At 38.9% G+C, this 22,663-nt stretch overlaps 1 protein-coding gene across 1 annotated transcript; it reads right to left on the bottom strand.

Annotated features, from left to right (window-relative positions):
• Positions 1–18,554: 18,554 nt before the first annotated feature.
• On the bottom strand, positions 18,555–19,436 carry LOC135627398 (uncharacterized). Its single transcript, XM_065133488.1, has one exon. It carries the CDS (start codon positions 19,293–19,295, stop codon positions 18,630–18,632), a length of 666 nt encoding a protein of 221 aa, XP_064989560.1. The 5' UTR covers positions 19,296–19,436; the 3' UTR covers positions 18,555–18,629.
• Positions 19,437–22,663: the final 3,227 nt, after the last annotated feature.

Below are 22,663 nucleotides of genomic sequence, written 5' to 3'. Positions count from 1 at the left end.
GCAAGCATGAAAACAATATCTAAAATCTCATCTCAAGAATTAGTACGAGGGATTCCGAATATGAAGTTTATTAAGGATAAGGTATGCGATGCATGTCAACTAGGCAAACAAATAAAAACAAGCTTCAAACCAAAAAATCAAATTAGCACCACTAGACCGTTACAATTGATCCATTTGGACTTATTTGGACCAATTGATACAACAAGTCTAGGTGGAAGCAAATATGCTTTTGTGATTGTGGATGACTACTCTAGATACACTTGGACCTATTTCTTAGCTCACAAAAGTGATTGCTTCAAGTGTTTCTCTAAATTTTGTAAACTCACTCAAAACGAAAAAGGCTTCATGATTTCATCAATTCGGAGTGATCACGGTGGTGAATTTCAAAATCGTGACTTTCAAAATTTTTACGAAGTAAATGGGTACAATCACAACTTTTCAACTCCAAGAAATCCCCAACAAAATGGAGTAGTTGAAAGAAAAAATAGAAACCTACAAGAAATGGCAAGAACTATGTTAAATGAACATAGTTTACCTAAGTATTTTTGGGCCGAAGCCGTAAATATGGCTTGCTACATCATGAATAGAGTCCTAATAAGACCATCCTTATCAAAAACTCCCTATGAATTATAGAATAACAAAAAACCAAATATTTCATATTTTAAAGTTTTCGGTTATAAATGCTTTATTTTAAATGAAAGGGATGCCTTAGGAAAATTTGATGCTAAATCCGATGAAGGCATCTTTCTTGGTTACTCTTTCGTTTCTAAAGCTTTTCGGGTTTTTAATAAAAGAACCTTAGTAATAGAAGAGTCTATTCATGTAGTTTTTAATGAAGTTTTAAATTTAAAGAAAAATGATTTTGATGATGATCTTGGTTTTGATAATTTGAATTTAAATGAACCCCCTCCTCAAAATAGCAACTTGGATGCACCTTCTTCCGAAATTTCCTTACCTAAGGAATGGAAGTATATAGATGCTCATCCAAAGGAGCTAATTATAGGGGATACATCTAAAGGGGTTCAAACTCGTTCCTCTTTCAAGAATTTTTGTGCTAATGCCGCCTTCCTTTCTCAAATCGAACCTAAGTGCATTGATGAGGCCATAAAAGATGATTTTTGGGTTATTGCAATGCAAGAGGAATTGAATCAATTTGAGAGGAATAAGGTGTGGGAGCTTGTTCCTAGACCTAGTGACCATTTAGTCATTGGTACTAAGTGGGTCTTTAGAAACAAGCAAGACGAAAATGGTATCGTTGTTATAAACAAGGCTAGATTAGTGGCCAAAGGTTTCAACCAAGAAGAAGGTATCGATTACGAAGAAACCTTCGCTCCTATGGCTCGATTAGAAGCCATAAGGATGCTCCTTGCCTATGCTAGTAGTTATAATTTTAAACTATTTCAAATGGATGTCAAAAGTGCCTTCTTGAATGGTTTTATTTCTGAAGAAGTATATGTCGAATAACCTCCCGGATTTGAAAATTCTCTTCTTCCTAATCATGTATTCAAATTGACTAAGGCTCTCTATGGCTTGAAACAAGCTCCTAGAGCTTGGTATGAAAGGCTTAGTTCCTTTCTTATTTTAAATAATTTTACCAAAGGCAAGGTTGATACTACATTGTTTATTAAACATTTTGAAAATAATTTTCTTATTGTGCAAATTTATGTTGACGATATTATTTTTGGCTCTTCGGATGAATCACTATGTGAATCATTTGCCAAATCTATGAGTCATGAATTTGAAATGAGTTTAATGGGTGAATTAACTTTCTTTTTATGATTACAAATCAAACAACTTAAGGATGGTATATTTCTTAACCAATCTAAATATACGTTAGAATTGTTAAAACGATTTAACATGGATAATTCAAAAGCAATAAACACCCCTATGAGTACTGCGACTAAGTTAGATATGGATGAAAATAGTGAAAATTTCGATCAAAAAACATATAGGGGAATGATAGGTAGTCTACTTTACCTTACTGCAACTAGACCGGATATTATGTTTAGTGTAGGACTTTGTGCTAGGTTTCAATCAAATCCTAAATTATCTCATCTTAAAAGTGTTAAAAGAATATTTAGGTATCTTAAAGGAACTCCAAATTTAGGATTATGGTATCCAAAATCTGAAAATTTTGATTTAATAGCTTATGTGGATGTTGATTTTGGCGGATGTATGATAGATAGAAAAAGTACATCCGGAACATGCCAATTTTTAGGACATGCACTTGTTTCTTGGACTTCCAAGAAACAAAATTCAGTTGCACTATCTACGGCGAAAGCCGAATACATTGCTGCAAGTGCATGCTGTGCACAAGTTGTTTGGATGAAAAATACATTAGAAGACTATGGAATTCACTTTAAAAATATTCTCATAAAATGTGATAATACTAGTGCCATATGTCTTACTAAAAATCCAATTCAGCACTCTAGAACTAAGCACATCGACGTTAGGCACCATTTCATACGCGATCATGTCCTTAACAATGATGTTGTTCTAGAATTCATTAACACAAAGCATCAATTAGCAGATATATTTATAAAAGCCCTAAATGAAGACCAATTTGAATTTATTAGAAGGGAACTAGGCATGTTAAATTGTCCCTTAGAGTAAGACGTTTGAATGTATTTTCCGAAGAATGGCTCATCCTTGTTCCGTTCGTTTGTGGATTTGATTTCATCTCAATATCTCAATATCTCAACCTTTGCTTGCGTCAAAAACCTCTGGAAATCAAGAAGGGGGAAGAAAAGTTTTCTTTCCTTCTTTCGCGGCCAGCCAGCGGTGGCACCGACAGAATCGGCGGTAGCACCGCCTGAGCGCTCGGGTGCCAGGCGGTGGCACCGCTTGTTCAGGCGGTGGCACCGCCCGAGAGCCCTTTATAACCCAAGATGGTTAGGGCCGGCGGTGACACCGCCCCCAACCCGTGGAACTCTTGCTCCAACTCTCCCAAAATCTCTCAATCCCTCATTCTAACTTCTACAAACCTTGGAGAAGGAATCTTGTTGGTCCAAACACTCCATAAGGTAAAATCTTCCCTTCACTTTCTTCTTGTTTCACCTATTCATTACAATTCATATTTCTCTTATCATTTTGTCTAGAAAATGGCTCCTAAGAGATCAAAAGGGAAAAGGATTGAAGGAGATTCATATGACCACAATCATTTTAGATCCAAAGAAGACACCCTTAGGTTTCCAAATTTTGAAACAAGATATATCCATAAGGGAAAATACATTGATCTCGATGAACTAGGAGATTTAGAACCCATTAGGTGGTTTGGTCATATAGAGGCCCTACCTCTCTTACAAATAGATGAACCAATTTATCATAGATTAGTTAAGCTCTTTTATGCAAACCTATGGGTAGATAACGATAGCCTAAGTACTTACATGTTAGGAACACAAATTAGGATTTCTAATAATTCTATTTGTGAACTAATCAGCATCACTGAAAAAGATAGGAGCTGCTATTTTAGAGCAAAATGGGATGTTAATATAATAGGAGCAACCTATGCCGAAGCTGTCAAAACCATTTTTGCAAACTCAAACTTCAGAATAATACCCAAGAGTTGCGAACACTTACTACCTTTTAACTCTAAGATTCTTCATCATATCATGACAAGCATATTATTCCCTAAGCAGTATCATCTTGATGAAATGAGTACAATAGAGATAAGCACTATGTATTGGATTATGACCGGTCAACAAAACTGTTTTGGATACTCAATACGGCAACACATGCAGGACATTACAGCTAAAGATATTATGTTGCCATATGGGGGGTTAATCACTAGATTTCTTCATGCTTATAACATTTGCATCCCACCCGATGAAGAAACAATTCAGAGTAATAGATATAATGTCATCAATAAAAATATACTAAAGAGACTTAGGTGCATATTTAACAATGGAATATGGATAAGGCAACCTAGAAGGACAGATCCTATTCCTCCACCAGTAGAACAACCAGAAACGCCAATATTTATGGGAAATGAATCTCCTCCTCCTAGTCCCTTTGGTGAAGCGCCTTCAACTCCTGTTTCATCCTCTGAAGGACTCATTATGGCAGAACTATCTCATATCAAATTCCAACAAGACCAACTCAAATCGCAGCAAGAACAAATTCAACTCCAGCAAATTGAAATTTTAAAGGAGCTACGACAGCTAAATCAAAAAATAGATGTTATATATCAGCACTATAGGTTTCCTCCTACGGATTGATGTATCTTTGTATTCTGTTATGTTTTACTCTTGATCTCATGATCCAAGCTGGTCATCTTTTGAACAAAAACTGAACCTTCTTCATAAATGCATATTTAAATTTTGGATATATGCTTATGGATGAATGCTGATTTTTCCTTTTAAGCTGAATTTTGGATAAGTATTTTTGGTAAATTTGTATTGATGAATGCTAAATTTTTCTATGAATTAGATCTTCCTTTTTGTTGATGACAAAGATGACTTATAGCATGACTTATATAAGCTAATGTGATATGAATGTCTTATATAATCTTTGAGAAATTCGCAAGATCGAATGATCATATTGAAAGCATGTCAAACATGTATATCATGAAATTCATGTTGAAAATCCTTATCTCCCATCGCAGTAAAAATTGTCTCTTATCTTTCGGCTTGAAAAGGATTTTCATCAAAGTTTCGCATTTACATTATGCTTAATGAGAATAACGATAAGTTCTACGGTTAGAACTTATCGGTTTTTGCTTGAATTCAATGGGATAGAATTCAAGTGTTTTATCTTCTCATAGTATGGCATATAGATAGGGGGAGTTATATTTTAACTCCGTCATCAATTGATTGTCATCATCAAAAAGGGGGAGATTATTGAATCTCGGATTTTGATGATAAAATCAATTGATGGGTTATTTGATCTAATCCATATTATTGAGTTAAGTGTGCAGGATTAACTACGATAACCAGAAAACACAAAGCAAGGATACCGGAGTCAAGTTCGATGGACGTTTAAGAGTCCGAAGAATCGTCAGAGATGCTGCCGGAACCAACCGAGAAGAAATCGGGAACCTGTCGGAATTTTCGTAAGTTCGCCGAAGAGATCGTCGGAGGTTCACGGAGATCACCGAGAAGACTCGGCTACTCTTTAAAGTCATCACAAGTTCGGGAGCTTGCTAGGAGCCCGTCGGAAGAAGTTCGTCGGAAAGCTCGCCGGAACAAGACTCGACGTTCGCGGTTGAAAAATTGCTTAGGATGTGTTTTTGTTATGTAGTTAACTTATAATTAGGATTAGGATTAAGAGATAATCCTACATCCTGGTTAGGGGCCAATTGGGCCGAAAATTAGACTTGGTTTGGGCTAAGTTTGAAGCCGAACCAGTTAACCAAAAAGTCTAGCGGTGGCACTGCCAGACAGGGCGGTTGCATCGCCCAGCACCCGAGAGCTGGGCAATGGCACCGCCTTGGCTGGGCGGTGGCACTGCCCAGTGCCCGAGAGCTGGGCAATGGCACCGCCTTGGCTGGGCGGTGGCACCGCCCAGTGCCCGAGAGCTGGGCGGTTGCACCGCCTGGGCTGGGCGGTGGCACCGCCCAGGACTGTCAGCGCCTGACACTGACGAGCGGTGGCACCGCCAGCATCGGGAACTCCACGAGAATTCAAATTTGGAGCCCAAATTTGAATCCTCTTGAGGCCTATAAATACCCCTCAAATCTCAGTTGAGATTACAACTTTTTGAGCAGCAATTGATTGAGAGAAAGGTCTTAGAAAAGTTTTAGAAAGTCTTGTTTTCAATTTGCTAGTGTTCACCTCATTCCTTCTCGAAAATCTGTAAGAGAGTGAACCGCTTGTAAAGAGTTGTAAGAGGGGTATTTACCCTTTTACCCTTCCCTTTCAAGAGATTTGCTAGTGGAAGGTGGGAGCCTCATCGAAGAGGGGCCTCGCAAGTGGATGTAGGTCATTTGACCGAACCACTCTAAAATTGGAGTAATCTCTGGTTTGCGTTTACTTATCGCTATTTATCATACTACAAACCTTCTTACGTACTTTATAACCTTGCTGCACTTCTCTATGAACATGCATCTAAGTTAAACTTTTCAAGTTCAGTTTTTCTATCGTGCCAACGATTTCAAAAACCAACGTTTTAATTGTTAGGATCAGAGCGGCACTAAGAGTGGGGGGTGAATTAGTGCAGCGGATTAAAACTTCGGTTTTCGAAAAATCTTTCGTACGATAAGAACGGAACTTGAAAAGCTTAACTTGAAGGTGTATTCTTAGAGTTGCGCAGCAAGGGTAATAAGGTACTAAAGCATGTAAGAAGGTTTGCAGTAATGTAAATAGCGACAATGAAAAGCAAACCAGAGATTACGCCGATTTTAGAGTGGTTCGGTCAAATGACCTACATCCACTTGCGAGGCCCCTCTTCGATGAGGCTCCCACCTTCCACTAGCAAATCTCTTGGAATGGAAGGGTAAATACCCCTTTTACAACCTTTTACAAGCAGCTCAACCTCTTACAAATTTTCAATAAGAAAGGAGGAGGAGAACTCTCTAGCAAATTGAAAACAAGACTTGCTAAGACTTTCTAAGACTTTTCTCTCAATCAAAATGCTTCTCAAAAGTTGTAATCTCAGCTGAGATTGGAAGGGTATTTATAGGCCTCAAGAGGATTCAAATTTAAGCTCCAAATTTGAATTCTCGTGGAGTTCCCGATGATGGCGGTGCCACCGCCTGTCACTGTCAGGCGCTGACAGTGCTGGGCGGTGGCACCGCCCAGCCCAGGCGGTGCCACCGCCCAGCGCTCGGGTGCTGGACGGTGCAACCGCCCAGCCCAGGAGGTGTCACCGCCCAGCACTCGGGTGTTGGGCGATGCCACCGCCTAGCTCTTCGGTTTCGCTGGTTTGGCTTAATTCTAGCCCAAACCAAACCTGACTTTGGGCCCAGTTGGCCCCTTCTTGAGTTATAGGATTAACACATAATCCTAACCCTAATTAACGTACTAACTACGAATTTAAAGATATTTTATAAGCTATTACAAAGTCCGTAAGTCAAGACTTCTTCCAGGGGGCTTCCGGCGAACTTCCGACGGTCTTCCGATAAACTCTCGGAAACCATTATGCGGACTCCCGACAAGCTCCTAGACTTCACGATTTGATCTTGGTGAGTTCAAACAAGCTTCGTCGGCAAGCTCCGATCTTTCTTGGCGAACTCCGCGAACTTCCCATGAACCTTCCGGCGAGCTTCCGAAAAACCCTTCGGCAAGCTCCCTACTCATTCTCGGCTAGTTCCGGCAGCGTTCCCGACGAACCTTCGAACTTCCGTCGAACTCTTGAACTCCTAACGAATCCTTCGTGCTTAACTCCGCACTTTGTTTCGCTTTATGTCTTCATCGTTATCGTAGTTAATCCTGCACATGCAAGCCAAAACTCTACTCCGATCTAGACAGTTATTACAACGCGAATTGACATTCTGTTGCCCGGCACATCATTGGTTGGCGCTTCGTCCGATTCTTCAGCGCATCATCCTCTCTTGCGGCTTGTTGCCCGACGTCCGAAGCCTTCTGCCATCCAATATCCTGACGTGATCTCCTCCGGCGCAACGTCAATTCCTCCTGCGTTAACTGTCTAATCCTGATCGAGTAGACCTGCATCACTCAAAATGCAGTTTAAATTATTAACATATACCAAGTGGTTTCATCATCAAAATACGAGATTCAACAATCTCCCCCTTTTTGATGATGACAACCACTTGATGACGGAGTTAATCTTAACTCCCGGAGTTTAAACAAACTCCCCCTATCAATATGCCATATTGATAGAACCTTGAATTCAAGCAGAATTCAAGTCATTGCAATATTCATCATGAATACTTGCAACACATCATCATGAACATATGCATAAAACTTATGCATCACATGTCATGTCATCAACATACTCCTCCCCCTTTGTCATCAACAAAAAGGAGAAGTACAACTATTCAAGTATTTGTTATATGGGTTCAACTCATTGCATGAAAAACATAATATCAAGTTTTTATCATCATGCAATCTAGCAATTTTACAACATTTTAGAACTTGCAAGCTAGCAATTTAGAGATGTTCAAGAAAGCAACTCTTGCTTCTTGAAATATGCAAGTTTTTCTTGAGATAGGCACGATAGCACATTTTTGCATTTTCTTGATGTTTCAAGCTAGCAATTCTTGGTGATGTTCAAGATAACAATTTCTTCTCTTTTGAAAAGTGTAATTTTTGCTTTCTTCTTGAATTATGCAAGCTAGCTATCTCCCCCTTAGTCATTGTCAAAATGAAGGGAAGACCCTTTTTAAAGAAGGGAAGACCCTTTATGTCAATTTCTAAATTATGACAAAGGTGAGTAATCATCTTATTTAAAAATTCCATAATTGAGATAAACCTTGAATTCAAATTAAGGCAATATTAATCATAATTCACATCATACGTAATACATTACATAAAAAGCATAAGTGTTGCATGCATCATTTTAGCAACAATTCGTAGCATTTCATCATATGACAAGATATCAGCAAGTAAAATTACAATGCTAATTCTTGATATCTTAATATGATGCAAACATGGCATATGGCAATCATAGCATTTTGATTATTAATTTACCATATATTTGGATGCAAGCTTCTTTTGATATCTTAGCATAATTCAAATTTAAATATGGCACTTATTAATTCATATATTTATCATTCAAATATGGCACTCATAGTATCAATTCATATATTTCTCCCCCTTTGTCATTACCGAAAAGAAGGGAGAAATCGATGGCAAGATTTTAATCATTATACAAGCCAACTTACAAAATCATGTCATGATATCAAGAAAATTCAAGAAGGACATGATTCATTCAATAAATCCATTTAATAGAGGAAAAGAATTATACAACCAAGGATCATGATTAAAATATATCAATATCATAGATCAAGTCATGATTCGTGATTCATCATAAAGCAAATTAATTTTCAATCATCTCATAAGGCTTTTAAAGAATTTTTGAAACATAAGAGAATGATTAATTTAAGCATGCAATGTTTCAATTAAATTCAAGTCATGAATTCCAATACTTTCATATTGTGAGTATCAATTCATGAATACCAAAAGATATTATTTGTGATTCCAATTTTGCAAGATCAAGATTATGATTTAAATAAAACTTATTCAAATCAAATCGGTAACTTGAAACTCATAATCAAATCATGAAAATCAATTTCGAGATTCACAAAATATCATAAAATCATTAATCTCGATCTGATGGGAAAAGTATTTTTTGAAGTGATTCTTTTTCATCTAAGCATGCCTTAGTCATTATATGCCAAATCAAGATAAGCATAAAAGTTCACGACATAAGGGCAAAATCTTATAAAACAACTAATCAAGCAAGATTTTAAACATCTATTTTCAAGCTAGAGTAAGTCAAGGATTCAATTATCTTATGTCATGAATTCCAATAGGCATCTCAAATTATCAACATCACATTAAAAAGATATTTCAAAAAGACATATCGATAAGTGATTCATTTGTATCATTATATTTTTGGAAGATTCTCCTCTTTCGTAAATAAATCTAGGAGAACAAAATGAATTAAAGGAGATATAATGTGATTGAAGCATTGAACATGATTCATATTTAAAATGTGTCTCATTACATAAGTATGAATCAAGCATTTGTGAAATCCGAAATCATCCTCAAAATCACATTCAATAAATTCATACATGACAAGCATAGATTTATTGAAAAGTCGATAAGATAGAGGATCATATTTCATTTTTATAAATTTCTATTCATGTGATTTGCTTCTTATAAGCATTCCTTTACCTTTAATAAAATAAGTGTCAACATTTAAGACAAAAAGGTAAATTTCATAGAACAAATCATCAAGTATGATTCCATGATAACATCCCTTTTAATATCTTGATATTCATCATCAAGTATGATTTCAAAAAAAATATGTTTAAGAGAAATCATTAAGACCAAATACTTGATACACTCATTTATTTTTAAAATATTCATCATGTTTAATTTCATGAGATTCACAAGATTGGTAAACTAAATTCATTAATCTCAATAGGATATAAAATTCATTTCCATTTCATATAATTGATTTCATGTGAGGGTGTTCAAGTCTTTTTGTGAAAACATTGTATCATCATTTAAAGTCAAAACATAAGTTTCGTCATAAAGCCGACAAGACCAAACACGTCAAAAAAAAAAACATCATGATATCACATCTATCATCAAAATACACATTCTTGCTTCTCAAGCACATATATATGATTATTTAAATCTAACATTTTATTCATAAAACATACAATTTTCAAGAAAAATAATTATTCAAAAGAAAAGAGAAAATACATCATGGAAAACATCAAGTAATTTCAAAATAATTCAAGAGAGTTGAGTTTCTTACCTTGTAGTCGAAACCCGTCAAAGCCCAATTCGCTGTTTCACCTTTGGAAGTTCTTGATTCATCCTTGGGTGCCTTCCTTTTCTTTGGCCTCTTCCTTCGTTCAAGTTCATTGCTCATTTTAGATTTTTGTTTAATGAACTTATTAAGAGTTAGTGTTCGAAGTTCAAGTTCATCATTGTCCTCATCACTTGAGTCATCGCTCAAGTGGTATTCATTTGTCCGAAGTTCCAAATCCTTCCTATTCTTTGGAAGGTGGTTCAAGTGTTCATTGTATTCATCATGTGCATTATGCACCATTTCATATGTCATCAATGAGCCGATAAGTTCTTCAAGTGGAAAAATATTTAAATCTTTTGTTTCTTATATTGCCGTAACTTTTGATTCCTAAACATTAGAAAGTGATCGTAAAACTTTACTAACAAGTTCAAAATTCGAGAAATATTTGCCAAGAGTTTGTAAACCATTAACGACATCCGTAAAACGGGTGTACATGTCAACAATGGTTTCGCTCGGCTTCATTTGAAAAAGCTCGAAATCATGCATTAAAATGTTAACTTTCGAGTCTTTGACTCTACTAGTTCCCTCGTGTGTGATTTCAAGTGTTCGCCAAATATCAAAAGCCGTTTCGCACGTAGAAATCCGATTGAACTCATTTTTGTCTAAAGCGCAAAATAAGGCATTCATAGCCTTTGCGTTTAAAGAAAACATCTTCTTCTCCAAATCATTCCAATGGTTCATTGGGAGAGAAGACATTTCATATCCATTTTCGACTATGTGTCATAAATTCAAATCCAAAGAAAGTAAGAAAACTCTCATTCGAGTTTTCCAACAAGTGTAGTCCGATCCGTTAAACAACGGTGGACAAACAACCGATAAGCCCTCTTGAAAGCCATAAAGAGCCATTTCTATTAGGGTGTTAAACCAAAGTAGAAAACCGTGGCTCTGATACCAATTGTTAGGATCGAAGCGGCACTAAGAGGGGGGGGGTGAATTAGTGCAGCGAATTAAAACTTCGGTTTTCGAAAAATCTTTCGTACGATAAGAACGGAACTTGAAAAGCTTAACTTGAAGGCGTATTCTTAGAGTTGCGCAGCAAGGGTAATAAGGAACTAAAGCATGTAAGAAGGTTTGCAGTAATGTAAATAGCGACAATGAAAAGCAAACCAGAGATTACGCCGATTTTAGAGTGGTTCGGTCAAATGACCTACATCCACTTGCGAGGCCCCTCTTCGATGAGGCTCCCACCTTCCACTAGCAAATCTCTTGAAATGGAAGGGTAAATACCCCTCTTACAACCTTTTACAAGTAGCTCAACCTCTTACAAATTTTCGATAAGAAAGAAGGAGGAGAACTCTCTAGCAAATTGAAAACAAGACTTGCTAAGACTTTCTAAGACTTTTCTCTCAATCAAAATGCTTCTCAAAAGTTGAAATCTCAACTGAGATTTGAGGGGTATTTATAGGCCTCAAGAGGATTCAAATTTGGGCTCCAAATTTGAATTCTCGTGGAGTTCCCGATGCTGGCGATGCCACCGCCTGTCACTATCGGGCGCTGACATTGCTGGGCGGTGCCATCGCCCAGCCTAGGCGGTGCTACCGCCCGGCGCTCGGGTGCTGGATGGTGCAACCGCCCAGCCCAGGAGGTGTCACCACCCAGCACTCGGGTGTTGGGCGGTGCCACCGCCTGGCTCTCCAGTTTCGCTGGTTTGGCTTAATTCTAGCCCAAACCAAACCTGACTTTGGGCCCAGTTGGCCCCTTCTTGAGTTATAGGATTAACACCTAATCCTAACCCTAATTAATGTACTAACTATGAATTTAAAGATATTTTATAAGCTATTACAAAGTCCGTAAGTCAAGACTTCTTCCGGCGAGCTTCCGGCGAACTTCCGGCGGTCTTCCGATAAACTCTCGGAAACCATTCTGCGGACTCCCGGCAAGCTCCTAGACTTCACGATTTGATCTTGGTGAGTTCCAACGAGCTTCGTCGGCAAGCTCCGATCTTTCTTGGCGAACTCCGCGAACTTCCCATGAACCTTCCGGCGAGCTTCCGAAAACCCTTCGGCAAGCTCCCTACTCATTCTCGGCTAGTTCCGGCAGCGTTCCCGACGAACCTTCGGACTTCCGTCGAACTCTTGAACTCCCAACGAATCCTTCGTGCTTGACTCCGCACTTTGTTTCGCTTTATGTCTTCATCGTTATCGTAGTTAATCCTGCACATGCAAGCCAAAACTCTACTCTGATCTAGACAGTTATTACAACGCGAATTGACATTCTGTTGCCCGGCACGTCATTGGTTAGCGCTTCGTCCGATTCTTCAGCGCATCATCCTCTCTTGTGGCTTGTTGCCCGATGTCCGAAGCCTTCTGCCATCTAATATCCTGACGTGATCTCCTCCGGCGCAACGTCAATTCCTCCTGCGTTAACTGTCTAATCCTGATCGAGTAGACCTGCATCACTCAAAATGCAGTTTAAATTATTAACACATACCAAGTGGTTTCATCATCAAAATACGAGATTCAACATTAATCCGCTGCACTAATTCATCCCCCCCCCCCATCCCCTCTCTTAGTGCTCTTGATCCTAACAAATCCAATCCATTGGACCTGTCTGTCCTCAATTACCGTGTACCTACAGTCCCTCATCCATCTAATATACCAGAGAACGTATATCGAGCAAGGTGTTGTCAGACCCACACGGTTTCTTCTCGAGTCTCGCTCTAATCGGATTCTCCCGGAGAACTCTTTCTCTCTCAACCCGAATGACCCTGGCCAGGGATTTGTTTGAGCAAGAACACATGGGATATTCCTCTTATGACGCCGAGAGTGGATGATCCTATATCGACAGTCAATAGCCCTCGTAGTGTCGACTACCACTCCCAATGACCAGTTGTACTAGATCTGGGACAGCCAAACCTATAAGTCTGGTATCAAAGAGTGGAGCACTCATACAGGACATCCTTGGTGTCTCAAGTCTAAGGACCAGATACACCACTAGGACTACGGAATCGCTGTCTGACAATAAGGCATCATCAACCATCCAGCATTCCGTAAGCGGATCAATCAGTGAACTCATTCTCCAATGAGCACCTGTACTGTATCCCTAGTGTCCCTACACAAGCAGCTATGAGACCAGCTGCATCCATCATATGGACGGGTATACAGCACACCAGTCTATTCGGTTATCACGATATCCCTCTCGAGTAACCTATGACCGGGATTATTTAGGATATGTATTTAAAGGTGAATCGATCTCACTATCGTGATCTCATCACGATCCGATTCCCATTACACAAATCCAAGGACGTCACAATATATGTATATATTTATGCAATAGTTATAAAGTGATATATGCCAAAATATAATAAGCAAAAAGATTCTATATTAAGTCACACGTGCCATCACTCACGTGATTGACTTGCTGGGCACCTATGACTAGCAACGATTCCCTTTGGGTTGGACACCCAAGCATTCACAAAACATTGGCTCTCGTGGAGAGGGCATTTTACTGGCCGAAGATGGGGACTGATGTAGAGGAATATATTCGAACATGCCTCACTTGCCAATAAGACAAGGCGGAGCAGCCGAAGCCAGTGGGACTTTTAGAGCCGTTGCCCATACCAAAAAGGTCGTGAAAGAGCATTTCCTTGGACTTCATATTAAGCTTGCCACTTGTAGGGAGACTCGGATCGATACTCATGGTGGTCGATCGGTTTTCAAAGTATGCAACTTTCATTGCTGCTCCCCTACACTGTTCAACAGAGGAGGCGGCCAATCTGATGATGAAGGATGTGGTGAAGTATTGTCCTACACAATATCATTAGTGATCGAGACACTCGGTTCCTGGGATGATTCTGGATCGAGCTATTCAAATTGTTGGGGTCAAAGTTATACTTCTCCATAAGCCTCCACCCCCAGACGGATGGCCAGACTGAAATTATAAACTCGCTCTTAGAGCAATATCTTCGGCACTACGTGACTGCCAACCAACGAGATTAGGTGAAGTTGTTGGACATTGCCCAATTCTCCTACAACTTGCAACGGAGCTCTGCTTCCAACAAGAGCCCCTTCGAGATCATTACAGGACAACAACCATCAACTTCTCACACCATGACAATCGGGTATACTAGAAGTAGTCCGTCAGCCTACCACTTCGCAAAAGAGTGGTAACGAAATGCAGATATTGCGCGGGCTTAGTTGGAGAAGGTGGCAAAAAGGATGAAGAAGTGGGCAAACTTGGGAAGGCGACCGCAAGAGTTCAAGGTTGGTGATTTGGTGTTGGTAAAACTCCAACCAGCATCACTCCAATTCTTTAGAAACAAAGTCCATAAAAGATTGGTGCACAAGTATGAAAGGCCCTTCCCAATTATCAGTAGGGTAGGCAATGTCTCCTACAAGTTGCAACTGCCGGCGTGGTTCAAAATTCACAACGTTCTTCATGCCAGCAACCTAAAAGCCTACCACTCGGATCCGCAAGATGCTTCTCGAAGTGTTCTAACTCGGCTACCCCCCATCACAGCCTCATATGAGAAGCGAGTTGAAACCATTCTGGCAGACCGCAAGATAAAGCTACCCAATGGAGCTGAGCAGATATAGTACTTAGTGAAGTGGCCAAAGCTTCCCCAAACTAAAGCCAGTTGGGAGCTTGAAGACACCCTACGACATGAAGAAGCAATCATCAACAACTACCAACAAGCGTCGATGAGGGCGTCGATAGTTTAAGTGGGGGAGAATGTCATGAACGGTCATCGCGCACCTGCAATAACTTCGTTCAATGAACCGTTCATCGCTCGCATCTACATGTACAGCTGCTTGGCAGCATGTTTTATTTTGGTTTTGAGTCTTTTTTTTTTGTAAAAATATAAGTTTGAACAAGTTGCAGCGCTACAAAGCGACCGCTCACCGAACCGAGCAAAACAGCCCCAAAATAGCCCAAAACAACTCCGTTTTCATGTGCCACAGGTTATTTTTTGCAGTCCGCTTTCGCTCACCAAAACATCAGCCATCTCAACCCCTTGGAACCCCCCAGGTGGCACCGAGTTAGATGGGGCTTCGGTATAGTGTCGAGCGTTGAACAACCTTTCGCAAGTTCGCATGTTACCTTGACGGGAACTTGTTATCGCACTCGGCACCCGGTGAGTAGCTGCTTGTGGACTTGCAGCTGTTCGTTCAACCCTCTAAAGTCCTTATTTTCCCCCTCTCCCTCTTTTCTCTTGTGCACGCAAGGTGCTCGCTGAATTGCTTGTAAAGCTTCCCCCTTTTGCGAGACATTAGGACTTATCTATCGCTCGTTTTTTCAAACTAATCAACCTTCTCTTTTACAGGTCCTTCGGGACCTGCGAGAGGTTGCAAGTGGGCTGATCTTTATGGAGCAATATTGCAAGCGCGAAGCGCGACTTAGGCAAGGCAAGCTAAGTTCACGTCTTTGCCGTAAGGGTGCCTCGTGACTTAAGCAACGCAAGCTAAGTTCGCGTCTTGACCATAAGGGTGCCTCACGCCTTAGGCAATTCCAACTAAGGCCGTGACAAAATGATACAAGGGAATCGAATCCATTGGATCTGTTTGTCCTCAGTTATCATATACCTATAGTCCCTCATCTATCTAATATCACAGAGACCGTATACTATGTATGGTACTGTCAGACCCATACGGTTTCTACTCGAGTCTCGCTCTAATCGGATTCTCCCAGAAAACTCTTTCTCTCTCAATCCGAATGACCCTAGCCAGAGATTTGTTTGAGTAAGAACATATGAGATATTCCTCTCATAACATCGAGAGTGAATGATTCTCTATCGACACCCAAATAGTTCTCGTAAGGTTAGCTACTACTCAAGATGACCGGCTGTGCTAAATCTAAAACCTCATACAAGGCATTCTTGGTATCTCAAGTCTAAGGACCAGATACACCATTGGGACTACGGAATCGCTATCCGACAAAAAGGCATCATTAACCATCCAATATTCTATAAGCGAATCAATTAGTGAACTTATTCTCCAATGAGTACTTGTACTGTATCCTTAGTGTCCCCACACAAGCAGCTATGAGACCAGCTACATCCATCATATGGACGGGTATATAGCATACCAGTTTATTCGGTTATCTCGATGTATTTCTCGAGTAACCTATGATTGATATTATTTAGGTTTTATTTTTTTTGGCAAATCGGTCTTATTATCGTGATCTTATCATAATCCGATTCTCATTGCATAAATTTATGGACATCACAATATATTTAATTAAGTGATAATATAAAATAATAAAATATCAAATAATAATAATAAATAAAAAGATTATATGTTAAGTCATCATTCACATGATTAGCTTGCATGACACGAATATATAGATTTTAGAAGAAGAATTATTGGACCGGAGTATAAAAACTAATTATTGACGAAAAATAATAATGACGCAATAGTCAAAAAGTGCTCCAGTAGTATGCATAGCCGAACCTTGTAACCTAAGTAGTAACAAAAATATTTTAAGGCTATTAGAAAATACTTAGCCAATTGATATACCAAATTAGGAATAACAACATCTAAATAGGGAGGGACTATTACATTATTCTTTGCTACTATAATTAAAACATTATAAGTCTTTTTTAGAACACTATAAATGATCTAAATAAACTCGTAACATCATATAAACCAATTAAATTATCACATTAGCCTTCAAATTAGGTATCATAATTGTGTATAAGAAAGGACTCCTTGTAAAGAGGAATGAAAAGAATGGTTAGAAGAGCAGAGGAGCACAAGAAGAGTGGAAAGAGAGGGGCACGTCTACTTGCTGCTTCGAACTCAAGAAGAGTGGAAGGTCAAATCCAATTCGAACTGTGTACGAGAAAGGATCTTAACTAAATTAACAACTTTCTAATCTCACAAGCACACTTAAATCAATCTCTTAGCAAAGTTTAACCCAATTTCATAACTCGACATATACAACTTTTTAGGAACTGAATCAAGTTGGTTTGACTCTGTGACGTGGATCGAGTTAATTTTGACACTAACATCAACAAATTATGTTTTCAGGTATAAGTTTGTCCACAAAATTTAGTAGTCCAAAGTCGTGAAATAAATATCTTGCAATTTGCTTGTGGTGCTTATTCTCCAGAAAATGCTTAGAATCCGAGTTGGAAGCCGCGTTAGCAAAATGCTCTCTGCGATCCGCCCTTTTCTGCATTCAGTTCCCCGGTAAGATTAGAACTGCACTCCACGGTGATGCGATCGTAATCGGATATGTTCCAAAAGTGCTGCATGCAATGCTTTTCGGATAAGAGAGAAGGTAGAAGAGGATGAGACAGATGCGGAGCATCTATTCTCTCTTCTTCGTATGATGTTATAGCAGGAGAGGGATCGGTAGGTTGTCGAACTGGTAAATGCGCTTCCGGTGAGCTCTCCAGCTTTGTGGTTCCTTCGGCAGGGTTTTCCTGTTCTGTCTCCTCTCTCTCTCTCTCTCTCTCTCTCTCTCTCTCTCTCTCTCTCTCTCTCTGAATGTTGATCGTTTCTGTTCTTAGATCCATCCATGGTAGACGTTACCGGACAGGGTGGTGAGCAGGAGGATCCCATGAAACGACAGCAGCATATGCTGCTTCCTAATGGATCGATATTTCTATCAGCATTCACTCTGTTCTTGAATGTATTCTCAAAGCCTGATTCTTTAAATTATTAAAAACATGTTGTAGATTGTCAAATTTTTTTTGTTTTTTGTTTTTTTCAATAGATCTTTTTGGGACTCCAAAGAAGCTACGATTTAATATTCTTGAATCATGTTTTACTTTCTGTTTAGCTTTTCCTCTTCATGCTTGAGAAAGAATAAACAAAGGCATAAACTAAGTTTCTCCAAGCAACCATTGCATTCGAAAGTCAATGCTATTAAGTAAAATCAATAAGGAGAAATTTAATTGCATCATCATATGTACAGCCGTAAATATGTGAAGGTTGGAGGGAAAGGGTATTTCCGATGGCGGATAATTAGGTGTAGACATGACATAAATGACTTCATATACTAATTCAAATATTTTCCACCTCGATTAATTTGTTGTGGGTATGGATTAATTCCTCCTGAGGAGAGGAAAGTTGATTATGAAGGGTATAAAGGCGTAAAGTGCCGGATACCAAATAGCTTTATTCTTGTTCGATGTTTTTTTTTTTCTTCTGAATTTTAATGTATACGTGGAATGAAGCATAATATTTCCAGCAGTTGCATCAACTGTTTACAGCTTCAGATAATAAAAACTATACACCTTAGCAACAATATGTTCCAAAGCACGAGATCGTCGTAGTGGTGGTGGTGGTGTCTGGTGTTCCTGCGGAAGCGACAACTGCGGCTGTGGACTCCTCCCGGTGGAATCTCCTCAGCTGCTCCGAGATGAACGCCTCGATCGTCCGCCGGAACTCCTCCGCGTCGGCCTCCCTCTCCTCCTTCTCCGTCGCCGCAATCGCCACCTCTTGGCAGGAGACCTCCGACTTAGAACGGCGGAGCTCCGGCACACGGTGACCCCGCCGCCGCTCCATCCTCTCCGACCGGCTCCTCCGCCACGCGCGCGGCGCCTTCTCCTTCCCGACCGCATGCGACCGGATCCCCCGGCTTTCGTAGGCGAGGAACTGGTCGTGGATCTCCCCGCCGCTGGCGGAGGGAGCTGCGGAGCCGGGGTGACGGCCCGACATGGCGAAGAGGGCGAGGACGATGGCGTTGCCAAGGAGGAACACGAAGCGGGGGCCGAGTAGGACGGGGGCGACGCGTCGGAGGAGGCCGGCGGAGAGTCTGGCAGCAGCCGGGAGCCGGGCGGTGGACCAGGAGAGTAGGCAAAAAGCGGAGAGAGCCTCGAGGCAGCGGAGGAGAGTCTGGACGTGGCGGATCCGTCGGTATCGACGCCTGGCCGCAATCTTCTCCGCCGTGACGGGGTCCATTTCGGGAGCTTTTGCTGCTGCTGCTGCTGTTGCCTGCAAAGCCTATATAGCAGTAGAAGGGGGAGGGGTAGAGAAGCTTTTTTTTTGTTGTCGTGTGACGCTTGCGCTCGATCTGTCCTCTTTTAATGCGTTAGAAGGGCTTGAAGAGAAGAAACTACACACGTACCTTTATATATGCTTTTTTTTTTTTTTGTGTTAGCAAAGTGATGATCATGATTAGATGCATACAATAAGATAATTAGGTAGCGGGTTGGATAAGGTCTCCAACTAACGAAAAGCATCAGATGCCGTGGAACAGCTTCGGGTCCGTGTCCGATCCGACTACGCAAAGCGTGCATCCGATCTAGCGATGGATCATCATATTCTTCTTACGAAATATTCTATTCCGAGAACTTTATATAAATAAATATATATATATATATAATTTCCATCAAAACCCCTAATTCTGTTGCCAAAGAAATAATTGAATAGTTTAAAATCCTGGAAAAGAGAACTCAGAAGATGATGGAGACCGACTGTTGTGGTCAATGCATAGTAGGTGATCATAATATGCTCTCACGACGAGAACCAACTTGATGTTACTTGAGAATTCACATAACCTTTGTGCTCGTTTGTGGGAAGAAACGTTAAGAGTAGAATTTACCCTTCGACGGAGGCAATTGTTGTGATGAGAGGTCTCAGACTCGGTATTCCGGTTCTTGCCCATCGCTTCGTCGCTAAGCTCATGATAACTGCAATCTGATGCTCGAGAAACAAGAAGAATTCACATCTAAATACCCGTTGGTTTGTCCAACAGTATTTTTCCCTTAGTTTATATAATATATTATATAAAAATAATATATTATAATTTTTATGTTTACAGTCCTATCATCCGTGTTGCATCATCTAAATATCAAATCTTAATAGCTAATAATTCATCGATCAATTAGATCTAATACAATAAATCTTCCATGACCGTAGATAAGGCCTCTCCTAGTAACAATATTTTTGTATGAAAAGGCAATTATTTATCCCACATTAGATCAGTGGAATGTCATTAGACACGTCGATAACTAGTTTTGTAATAACACCACGATGGGAAAACTATTGTTGGAATCTGTATGTTAGGAATGAATCTCCTTTAAGAAAAGACAACGTATTTGCACAGAAATGGATCAAATAGAATAGGATGAGATCAGGATTATAGGTTTCAATTCATTACTCACTACAAACAGCCAAGCTGTTACTACTGTCGTCTATAAATTAGAATTTTGATGGATTTTACTATCCAAAAATTCAGGATAAGTAATCAAAACACCAGTAATGCAAGGAAATCAAAGTAGCGGTCGTGTGTGCATACAACTCTTCTTTGTGCAAATATAACAAAGAGAAAACGTGTCCCCTACTCTTCTGCATGCCTATCTCCTTTTCCTAAACAACCACATATTGTGAAGTTTGGTAAATATTTTAATTTTTTAATTATATATTTAAATTATTCAAAAGAATCATAATTAGATTTGAACTCATCATACAATTAGAATTATGATTATGATCAAGGATTCAAGTATAATAAAAGAGAGAGAGAGAGAGAGAGTTGAGATAAAAGATTTTTATGATTTATATGAGAGGTTTTAATATGGATTCAGGATTTAGGTGTGAGTTAACACTAGAGAGATATTTCTTGCATTCATTTTTCAGATGTAGTGAAAAAATTTATAAACATTTAGGGGTACCGGCGTTGTCACATCCTGAATTTTTTTTTTATCATATATTTCCACATATTCAGAGAAGTAGATAAAAATCATTTTGTTCATTATTTATAAACATTTATTACAATTTATTTATTCATCAAATCACAAGTAGAAAAGTAAACATAGTGATATTAACTTCAAGAATCATCCATGTGACTCTACCTAACGGTAGAGGAAGGTTTGCTCTTCACTGTAATCTGATTTAGTACTAAAAGGATGCTATTATGAAAATAAAAAACAAAGATAATTCAGTAACACGGAGTAAGAAGCCCAAAAGTCAACTCAAAATGAATACATGATCAAAATTTAATCATCCTATTGGCGTATATCAGATACTCAAACGAGCACTTCCCCAATAATGAATGAAGAGGCTTTATCTTACAAGACGAGTTTGTGTTCTCCCAACAGCCGATGGAGGCAAACTCATATCGCACTCCTAATAGCGGATGGAGTGGTGTCCCTCACCCATCAAAGTAGGGACATGTTCCTCCTAACGACGGATTGAGGAATCATCCAACCGCCACGTTTGACGGCTCGTTAATCCCCGAAGGGAATCACCCTACCTACTCTCAGTAAGAAAATAACATAATCTCACATCGGTCATGTCTATATCAAGATGAAAAAAAATATTTAAAACATCTCTTTCAAATAACATCAATATCAAATAATACAAATTAGCCTTTAAATTGACTTGAACCATAGTACAATCGATCCAATTAAACACGATTTACTAGAACCTAACTAAACTGATCTCTAATCCTAATTTAACTAGTCTGAAACCATCCTAGACTAGTATAATTTGGACTAGATTAGGTTCAATTTAGGTTAAACTGATTTGAATAATTCAATCAATTCATAATCACCCTAAATCGATCTAGACTAATCAATATTTGAGTTTAAATTCAATAATAATATTGGACTAGACTAAGCCAGCCTATATACTGGTCATGTGCATTTCACATGACTGGACATGCATCACACCAGGCTGGCCCAGCCCTGGCCCATGGACTGATAATGTGCATCGTATATGATCGCTCATGATGGTTGGGATGGGTTAGCCTATAGGTCATGGCCTAACCCATGGGTTGGGCTTAGCATACGAGCTAGGCCTAGTCTACTAATTGGGTCTGCCTATGAGTAATTTCAATCCAATTCATATTCAATTTCATACCATAATATATATTCACTAATAATTATATAAATAAAAATATAATTACACATTAAAGATAAGCTTTAATACAAAGAAATAACCTTCTAAAGTCAAATAGAAATCATACTTTCAACACATATAATTTTAACATATTCTAGTCAAATAAATTTTAAATTATCTAGAATAACACATTTTAAATTTCAAATCAAAGAATATCAACAATTTTAGATAATATATTTTAATCTAATAAAAATTTTAATCCAGATAAGATTAAAGATAAATTGTAATGCTAGAAAAATATCATATATTTAATATATAAAACATATAAATTTTTAACATGTTTAGGGGTCAAAGAACATTATAAAAAAAAAAACTTCAACTAATAGATAATAATAAAAAATTTTGATATTTAAATAATTGATAACTATTTTCAAACTATAAAACTTTCAATATTTAAAAAATTAAAATTAAAACTAAAACTTTTATTT

Source organism: Musa acuminata, chromosome BXJ2-11 (genome assembly GCF_036884655.1).
Source record: "Musa acuminata AAA Group cultivar baxijiao chromosome BXJ2-11, Cavendish_Baxijiao_AAA, whole genome shotgun sequence".
NCBI lineage: Eukaryota > Viridiplantae > Streptophyta > Magnoliopsida > Zingiberales > Musaceae > Musa > Musa acuminata.
This window is presented reverse-complemented; position numbering and strand designations above follow the sequence as displayed.

Excerpts from the sequence above, each read along its gene's own strand:
- LOC135627398 (XM_065133488.1), bottom strand. The coding sequence starts at position 19,295 with ATGGACCCCGTCACGGCGGAGAAGATTGCGGCCAGGCGTCGATACCGA.